Source organism: Crocodylus porosus, unplaced genomic scaffold (assembly GCF_001723895.1).
Source record: "Crocodylus porosus isolate Cpor-Errol unplaced genomic scaffold, CroPor_comp1, whole genome shotgun sequence".
Lineage (NCBI taxonomy): Eukaryota > Metazoa > Chordata > Crocodylia > Crocodylidae > Crocodylus > Crocodylus porosus.
In genome coordinates this window covers 2,301,753-2,310,489 of record NW_017728919.1, presented here as the reverse complement: position 1 = coordinate 2,310,489, position 8,737 = coordinate 2,301,753, and the positions used below count along the sequence as shown (strand labels likewise).

The following is an 8,737-nucleotide window of genomic DNA, read 5'->3' as shown; positions in this document are numbered from 1 at the left end:
GGCAGCAGGGTGGAGGGTCCCAGCAGGGTGGTTGCATGCGGGCTGGGGTGGGGTCCTGCATGGCAGGGTGGAGGGTCCTGGCTGGGGGGCAGGTCAGCAGGGTGGAGGGTCTTGGCGGGGGGTGGCTCACGCATGTCTGGGGCCAGGATCGGTGTGGGGTCCTGGGTGAGGGGGGGAAATCAGCCCCGGCCCGCGCCCCGACGCCTGCTCCTCGCTGCAGGCAGCCAGGGGGATGCTGGGCGGGGGCCGGCGGGCGCTGTCCCGCGTCCTGCACTACGGGCGGCCGCTGTTCCGGGGCCGCTTCCTGCTGGTCACCAACACGCTGAGCTGCGGCGCGCTGCTGGCCACCGGCGACAGCCTGCAGCAGAGCTGGGAGATGAGGAAGGACCCAACGCGCCGGCGCCAGCTCCACCGCACAGGTGCCTGCTGCGCCCCCACTGCGCAGCCCTGCCCGGCCCCCCCAGCCCCCCTCCCGGCCCGCAGCAAGGGGGATGAGGCCGTATGCCTGCACAGAGGCCATGGTGCAGAGCAGAGGTGTCCCCACCCCGCCTTGCAAGCAGAGCCCCCAGAAAAATGCAGCAGCAGGGAAGTGACCCCAGGCCTCGCTGAGCCCTATGCACCCCCTCACCCCTCAGCGGGACATCCTTGGAGGAGGGCTGGGCCCCCCGGGTCCTGGCTTGCAGCTCCTGCTAGAGGGGCTCCTGGTCCTCGTTTCTTGCCCCGTGGCCGGTTCTGCAGAAACAAAGCCCGTTCATCAGCCCCAGGGCCGCAGGTGTGCTCCCCGGCCCCGCGCCCCCAGGCTTTGTACAGCCTCAGATACGCTTACGCCGTGCCATGAATAATGTATGGCGACATTGTGCTGGGATCTGCATTTATTAACGAGGCGGCGTTGTGTTGCAGCCCGCATGTTCGCCATTGGATGCAGCATGGGCCCGTTGTTGCATTACTGGTACCTCTGGCTGGACGTGGCGTTTCCCGCGAGTGGCTTTAAAGGAATCCGCATTGTCCTGAAGAAAGTCCTGGTGGACCAGCTGGTGGCCTCACCGACCCTGGGGGTCTGGTACTTCCTGGGTAACGCCTCGGCCTCGGCTCTCCTGTGACTGCTGATCGCAGGGACTGGTTGCCTCCCTCCTCTCCCGGGGCTGCAGGGAGCCAGGCCAGTTCTGCTCTCACTTGTGGGTTAAAGGCCTGCACTTGGCTTTGCAGATAGGCAGGGACAGCCCTGCCCTCCCTCGCCCGCTTCCTCTTGGTGGTTGCACTGAGAGCCCCTGCACAGGCACAGACGTGGCCAAAGGCAGCCCCCTCCTCCCCTGGAAGCGCCCACCCCTGCCCTGCAAAGCCCAGCCCAAGCTTGGCTCGGCTTCTCCTGGCTACGGAGGGTTGAAGGGGAAGCCCGGAGCCTTCAGGATTCCTGGCAGGCTGGGAGCAGGCCGGAGAGACCCCGCTGCCTCCTGGCCCTTGGCAGGTGCTGCCTGCCTGAACAGGAGCCCGCCTGCTCCCCACACCAGGGCCCGCTGCCCCCTCAGCCTAACTGTCGTGTCCTGGTGCAGGGATGGGGGCGCTGGAGGGGCAGAGCGTGGAGGAGAGCTGGGCCGAGCTCCGGGAGAAGTTCTGGGAATTCTACAAGGTAAAGGGGGCCCGGCCCCGCCCCGCCCCGCCCGCCGCCCCCCGGGCTCGTTACCTAGCGCTGCTGGCTTGCTGTTCCCAGGCAGATTGGTGCGTGTGGCCAGCGGCTCAACTCGTGAACTTCCTGTTCCTGCCGCCCAAGTATCGGGTGGTCTACATAAACGTGGTCACGGTGGGATGGGACGCGTATCTCTCCTACCTCAAGCACCGGGTAAGCAGCCCACGCTGTCCACACAGGCTCCTTGTGCCCCGCGCCGCCTCCCGCCACGCCTGGGAGATGCCCGTGGGGCAGGAAGGAGCTGGAGCCTCTGCTGTAACATCAGCTCGTGATGCAGCAAGGTCAACCAGTCCTTTCTCTCTCGCTTGTAGCACCTGGAGCCGGTGGACACGGAGGATGAACCGAAGAGCCCCAGTGACGCTCGGCCCCACAGTGTGAGCCTCTGAAGGGTGGGGCAAGAGGCTGTACCCACAGCTCGGGACTCCCACAAGACCAGGCCCAGCTGGTCTCTGGGGAGGAGCTGGCTCCCTGGGCTGCGACAAGCATCTCGGTCCAACAAATCAGCTTGCCTTCTGGAGATGAACCCCTGGTGCTGTCCCATGCAGCGTGTGGAGGGAAACTGGGGGCTGGGCTCTGCAGCCTGCTCAGCCCTTGCCTCGCAAACCTGCTCGTGATCCTCACCAGTGAAGCGCATCCGCAGCGCTGGCGTTGCTCCTCCCACAGTGGAGCTGGGGCCTTGGGGACATGCACCACTTCCTCTCCTGCCACCTGCTTCTCCATGGGGTCTCCCCTCGGGCAGGGAGCCCCGCTGCACCTGTCCTCCACTGACCTGCTGTGTTTCGGAGGCGGCTGGGGCGGCTCCGGGCCCTTCCACCTCTCTTCCTTCACGCAGTCCTGCCCGTCCCTGGCACAGCTCAGAACAGGCGACCTTGGCCTTCCCCACCCCCTGGGCAGAGGGTCTCGTGCCTGTTCTCCCCAGGTACTTGGCCTCACCCCTCACACTTGCACTCCTCTGGCTCTCGCCCCTCCTGTTGCACGCTTCCTCACCCTCTGCAGCTGGGGCCCCGCTGCGCTTCGCCTTTTCCCCTCCCACAGCTCCTCTGATAGACTAGGCCTCCTGCCCGCCTGCATCCACCCTTCTGCTCCAGCGGAGCCCACGGCTGATGTCTCTACTCCTCTGGGGCAGGGCTGGGACCAGAGCATCTTGCTTGCCCTCTGCCTGGCAGCCGCCCCGTGCCATCACATTCCTCCTGCCCTGGGGCCTGCCTGGCACGCTGCCAGCGTGCGAGTCTCACCCGCTCCTATGTCCAACGCCTGGTGTGCTGGGGTATCCTCCCCTGCCGCACCTTTCTCTGGAGGACATTTCTTCTGTCATTCTCCTCCTGCCTCTAACCCTGCTGCCACAGGCATCCATTGGCCCCTGGTCTTGCACACAGCAGGATGGGGATCCCCACCACACGTGCAGCACCTGGTACAACAGCAGCGTGGGGGCAGAAGCCACCCTGGGCTGCGCAAGGCCCGGGTGTAGGCCCCAGCTGCGCTGTGAGCCAGTTGCATGGTCCCAAGTGTGGATGTCCCCAGCGCTGTGGGGACGTTGCTGCTAATACAAATCACCTGTCACTTTTCTAAAGATTAAACATGATCCTCATGACTTGCCTCAAGCGAATCCTTTTGAAAGCGTGACCGCATCCAGCATGTCTCTGCCACCCTCTCAGCACAGCTGCTGCTACGAGGGCACGTGGCAAGGAGATGGGCCAGCAGACCCAGCCGTCCATGCTCAGCTTGAGTGCAGCAAGCAGCTCTGTCCCAACTATAGTGGGAAGGGAGCAAGGACCCCATCTTCCTCCTCCCTTGCATGGGCTGCACACCAGGCTCAGAGGCTGAACAAGCAGGTTGCAGAGGAGCAGGAGGCCTGACCCCACGTCCCCGCAGGCTCTGGCTGCAGGAGCAGGGATGTGACCTGCAGGGACCAGCCCTACCGCCTGCCAGGTCGGCTTTCCCCTCCACCCACTGCTGCCCCTCTCTTCAGACCACGAGCTGGAGCACCTTGTGATCAGCATCGGTTTATTTCTTCACAACATCTCTCATACAGCGAGTTTCAGGAAATTTGACTCTTTTGACACTTTTGACATTTTTACAGTACAGCGAAACTCTTCCAGATGAGTCAACGTCACAGAGAGGAGGAGGCTGGGCGGAGTGGCCACATCTTTCCGTATCTGTAAAACAAAGACAGTGCTCCAAGAAAAATAAATAGGGGTGGGGGAGCCAGACAGGGTTGGTCATTGATACAGGTAGTTCCACGTAGTCACAGTCTCCACAATAAGCACATCACTATATGGACACGCAAGGAGCAGCAGGGGCTGCAGCAACGCGCCAAGCCCGGCCGTGCACCGCAGGCCGCACGCCAGCTTGGGTCGCTGGCTCGGACGTCTGCAGAGCCTGCCCACACTGCCGCAGCTCCAGCACCGCTTTGCCGTGGTGCTGCCGCCGGCGCTGCCCTTGCTCGCCTTGCTCTTAAATAATAGATTCCAAAGTGGTTTTCACAAGCAGGTCACCACCACATTGCTAAAATAAATAAGTACAGCAGCACAGCCACGGCACAGCAGGGCACACGCACACGAGGGGCATGGCTACGTCTCTGTACAGGGAGTCGTGTTTATGTACAAGGAGGAAGACAGCAGGAGCAGAAGTAGCCTCTATTTGTACAAATACACAGGAGTCGTGAAATATGCATCGGTGTCGGGCAGGACTGACAAACGGGGAGCTCTCCAGCCAGGCCGGGGCCAGATCCTCTGCCCTTAGCAGGACCAGCTAGGAGGGGCAGGAGGACAGGGCTGCCACGCGTCTCCAGGGTGACCGGGCACCGCTCGCACCCGCATCAAGCCAATGGGAGTCGCGACCTCTCCCCCTCCCCTGGCCCAACCCCATCCACCACGGCCGCAGGGCACGAGGCATGGCCAAGGCGCATGGCCTGCAGCCGTCTCAGGGCGCTCACCGTGCGAGCCCCCGCCATGCAGCAGCAGACATGCAGGGCAGAGGGGAGGGAGCCAACGCACAGACCGAGGGGAACATCCTCTCATTAGCAGTGTTATGCAATTAGCCTCGCTGCAGCACGGCAGCTGCACGAGAAGGCAGGTCATGCTGGACCCTGCGTAGTGTCACAACACGTGGTGTCAGCTATAGTGTTAAGATGCTGCCCCTACCCCACTGTACCTGGAAGCCAGCCCAAAACCTCACTTCAGCACTGGCCCTTCTGCGCTGGCCCCCAAAGCCAGGGGTTTCTAGCTCAAGTCCCGCTGGCTGGAGGCCTCACGCCCACCGGTGCCAGGGGCAGGCAGACGCGACAGCCAGCAGCGGGGAGCACCTGGCTTTGGTGGTCCAGCGATGAGAAACACAGAGCTGGGGTCAGACAACAGCTACGAGCAAACAGAAGAGCTTTTTCCTACCGTCCCAGGGTGAGAGTGAGGTGGGGGGCAGGGGCAGGGGCAGGGGCAATGGGGCCCAGCAGGGAGCCAGGGCGGCGCAGGCTTGGAGGGAAGACGCAGCCCTCCTAAAGCCTGTGCAGCACGAGCCCCGGCCTGGTCACCTCTCACCTCGGCTGGTCTCCAGGGGTGACCCAATAAAACCGATTGAACAGGGGTTAATTGGGAGCACAAGGGGCTGATCGAGGGCTCTGGGACACGGAGGTGGTGACAGGCGAGGAGTGGGGGCCATGCTTGCATCTAGCAGGCACAGTCCTGGTGCGGAGGGGCTTGCTGGTCCGTCAGCTGCGGCCCCTGCTTGGCCCCCGTCACGGCAGGATCCGCTGTGTCTAGGGACTCGGACATCTTCTCACAGATGATGTCGACGAGCCGCTCGAACGTCTGCTTGACGTTGATGTTGTCCTTGGCGCTGGCCTCAAAGAACTCGAACCCTGGCCGGAGGGAGAGCGCAGCACATGAGACGGGGCCCCGGGGGTCTCCCGGCACAGGGGCAGGGGGCAGCAGGGGGAACGAGAGCAGCCTGTGAGCCCCGGGCAGTTATCTAGGTCCGTGGTCTCCAAAGTGGGGTGCATGCACCCCAGTGGGGGTGCACAAGACAATCCATTGGGGTGTGGGAAGAAAATATTGGAACTTACATTTCTATTTATATAAATATACACATATTGGAGGTGTGCTCAAAATGTTTTTACTGATAGGGGTGCGCAATCAAAAAAAGGTTTGGAGACCACTGATCTAGGTTACAGGGAGCCTAAAGCCACCCCAGAGCAGGGCAGGCCCCAGCGCAGCTCCCACAGCCCTTGACCTTGGAGCCTGTGGGGGCAGCTCCGGTGAGGGCGACACTGCAGGCCTGACACCTTCGATGAGCATGGCGCCCCAGGGCCCAGCACTCACACCAGAGCGGGGCAGCACGTAGGTGCCAGCTGCAGGGGGGTAGGGGCTCTCTGCCCTGCAGGGCTGGGTAGGGCACAGGACTGACCCGCAGGCCGGCACAGCAGTGACGTGCCCCGTGCTCTCCACCCTGCACTGGCTCTTGGCTCTGGGACAGCAGGATGGCAACGGGGACAAGAGCGAGGCCTGGCACCGGCTGTTCGGTGGTGGTGCAGAGCCCTTGGCCTGGCTGCTTCCCTGCCTGGTGCTGCAGCCGCTGAGCAGCCTGTCCCGGGCCCGGGGAACCACGCACAGAGCAGGGTCCTGCCGTGCCGCTGCCAGGCCCTGCACGTGTAGGGTGCTTGCGGGGCAGGGCCTGGCTACAACCCCCCAGTGCCCACCCAAGTCCAGCTGGGGTTTCCCCGCACCTGGCAAGCTCCCAAGCCTGCTGCTACTGATTGCAACAGGAGCAGCCATCGACCCTGCTGCTCACAGCACGGTGGTGACGCTGCCCGGGGAACAGCACATCAGTGCTGCCACTTAACGATGGACCCGCTGCAAGGAAACGGAGCCTGAAACTGCTCCACAGGAAGAGCTCTGCATTAGCGTGTGCACACACACACACACACGTGGGCACAGACACGCTGCAACACGCATGCAGAGCCAGACACGCTTTCACTTCCCCTCACAGAGCTTGTGCGATGCCCCTGCTGATTGCCCGTACACGGCACGTTCTGGCTACCCCTTTTCAGCCCAGGGGCTCTGGCTGCATCTGCAACTGTTGAGCCAAGGCCAGGGAAGAAATAGCCCATGCGCCCCACGCTGCAGCCGCAGTGCTGAGCCGGGCAGGATGGGCCCCCGAGGGCACAGGGACTCACCCAGGTGCTCGGCCAGCTGGCGGCCACGCTCCGACGACACGACGCGCTCATCCTCCATGTCGCACTTGTTCCCCACCAGCAGCACCTGCGCGTTGTCCCACGAGTATGTCTTGATCTGGGTCGACCTGCGGGAGACAGAGCTGCAGACTCAGGGCAGGGGAGGGCGCTGCAAAGCCCACAGCGGGCACTAGGCCCAGGCCAGCAGGGACAGCTGCCATCCTCCACCGTGCCCCGCTCACCGCAGCCCCCTGCGTCGGCCCGGGCTGCACAGAGGCTGCAAGCAGAGTGGGAGCAGAGGGAGCGCGTGAGGAGAGGAGGAGAGGTCCGGACCCTGGGCACCCACCGCCGGGGGACTCGCTGCAGGGGCTACCAGACAAGGGAGGGCTTGGGCAGTAGTTCGGCAAGCGCCAGGTGACAGCCCAGGTTGCAGAGGGGAAGTGCCAAAGAGGCGGCAGCAGGACACGCGCCTGCCCAGGCCCAGCTCTGCAATGGACCTTCTCAGCACACGGCAGGGGCCATGGCTGGGGGTACCCGTGGTCCGTTCAGGCTTTGGCCTCTCTGCAGAGGCAGCTGCGAGCAGTGCGGGTGAGCACACGCATGGCGGGAACACCCCCTGCACTGGCTGGAGGGAGGTGGGGGCAAAGAGCACGAGCTGGCTGCCCCCCGCAGCCCTGTGCTGCCCGGGCACTGCTCACCAGTCCTGCACGGCGTTGAAAGACTCCTCATTGGTGATGTCGTACATCAGGATGAAGCCCATGGCCCCGCGATAGTAGGCGGTGGTGATTGTCCGGTACCGCTCCTGGCCCGCAGTGTCCTGGGGGGGAGACAGCGAGTCAGGGGAACACGAGGCGCCAGCAGCTCCAAGTGGCTCCAGCGCTGGACCTGGCTGCCACCGATTTGTCTCCCCCCAGCCCTGGGAGAGGGGGGCACCGGGTCCCTGGGAAGAGCCCTTGCCCCAGCACACAGCAGCTCTGGTGGGGGGGCTCCTCCCCGCTGCTTCCTCCCCCTGCCCCCGAGGTGACACCAGGGCCCAAGGGACCCTGGTTGCAGGGCGCTGCGGGGGGCTCGGGGCTACAGACGCTGCAGGGCTCGTCCCACAGCACCAGGCCTGGGCCGTGAGCCGCGAGCCGCCACAGCCCCCGGCCCCTGCCCGGCACAGGAGGCGGCAGGGCAGCTCCGGGGGACAGCCCTCCCCTCCCTGGGCTGGGGTCCAGGCTCGGCGCCACGGACTGCATCTCTCCCCACGCCGGCAGCCGCCCACGGGACGCGCAGACGCTGCGGGGGCCCTGTCCCAGCCCCGCAGCTCACCCAGATCTGCAGCTTGATGCGCTTGTCGTTGCGGTAGATGGTCTTGACCTTGAAGTCGATGCCGACGGTGCTGACGAAGGCGGGCGTGAAGGAGTCGTCGGCGTAGCGGAACAGGAAGGAGGTCTTGCCCACGCTGCTGTTCCCGATGATCAGGATCTTGAACATGTAGTCGAAGTTCTGGTCCGAGGACTCCTTCTGCCCATAGCGGGCGTCAGTAGCAGAAGCCATCTGCAAGCAGGCGCGAGCGCGTGAGCAGGCCGGCGGCGGCCGGACCCAGCCCGACGTCGGAAGTCCCCGCCGCTCTCGAGGACGAGCGCAAGGAGCAGGGCGCGCACGAAGCGCTCCCTCCCAGACACCCCGCCAGCGCTCTCGACGGGCTGGGCCCCGGGCCCGGAGACGCGGTGCGCAGGAGCCGAGAGCCCGCTCCACCGCGGCGGGTGCCAGGAGCGGGAGACGCCCACAGCTCCCTGCGACGCAAGAGGCTCGGCTAGGTCACAGCTAATCCGCCTCCCGGCTGGCAGCTCCTCGTGCCCCCCCGGCAGCTCAAGCCTGCCAGGGCCAGGTTTTCCCGGATAATC

General features: G+C 64.6%; 2 protein-coding genes across 2 annotated transcripts; one reads left to right on the top strand and one right to left on the bottom strand.

The window, feature by feature from the left end:
• Positions 1–220: 220 nt before the first annotated feature.
• MPV17L2 (MPV17 mitochondrial inner membrane protein like 2) lies at positions 221–3,275 on the top strand. Its single transcript, XM_019538362.1, has 5 exons — positions 221–419; positions 901–1,071; positions 1,551–1,627; positions 1,709–1,837; positions 1,996–3,275. Exons 1-5 carry the CDS (start codon positions 233–235, stop codon positions 2,068–2,070), a joined length of 639 nt encoding a protein of 212 aa, XP_019393907.1. The 5' UTR covers positions 221–232; the 3' UTR covers positions 2,071–3,275.
• Positions 3,276–3,671: 396 nt separating this feature from the next.
• On the bottom strand, positions 3,672–8,433 carry RAB3A (RAB3A, member RAS oncogene family). Its single transcript, XM_019538364.1, has 4 exons — positions 8,160–8,433; positions 7,547–7,665; positions 6,852–6,976; positions 3,672–5,537 (listed from the first exon to the last, which is right to left on the bottom strand). Exons 1-4 carry the CDS (start codon positions 8,385–8,387, stop codon positions 5,347–5,349), a joined length of 663 nt encoding a protein of 220 aa, XP_019393909.1. The 5' UTR covers positions 8,388–8,433; the 3' UTR covers positions 3,672–5,346.
• Between the last annotated feature and the right edge of the window lie 304 nt (positions 8,434–8,737).

Bases quoted from the DNA above. Each gene is read 5' to 3' on its own strand.
- MPV17L2 (XM_019538362.1), top strand. From the start codon at position 233: ATGCTGGGCGGGGGCCGGCGGGCGCTGTCCCGCGTCCTGCACTACGGG. The intron at 1,072-1,550 runs GTAACGCCTCGG...GTCCTGGTGCAG, and splicing joins GGGGGTCTGGTACTTCCTGG to GGATGGGGGCGCTGGAGGGG. The intron at 1,838-1,995 runs GTAAGCAGCCCA...TCTCGCTTGTAG, and splicing joins TCTCCTACCTCAAGCACCGG to CACCTGGAGCCGGTGGACAC.
- RAB3A (XM_019538364.1), bottom strand. From the start codon at position 8,387: ATGGCTTCTGCTACTGACGCCCGCTATGGGCAGAAGGAGTCCTCGGAC. The intron at 7,666-8,159 runs GTGAGCTGCGGG...TCTCCCCCCCAG, and splicing joins GCATCAAGCTGCAGATCTGG to GACACTGCGGGCCAGGAGCG. The intron at 6,977-7,546 runs GTGAGCAGTGCC...TGTCTCCCGCAG, and splicing joins TTCAACGCCGTGCAGGACTG to GTCGACCCAGATCAAGACAT.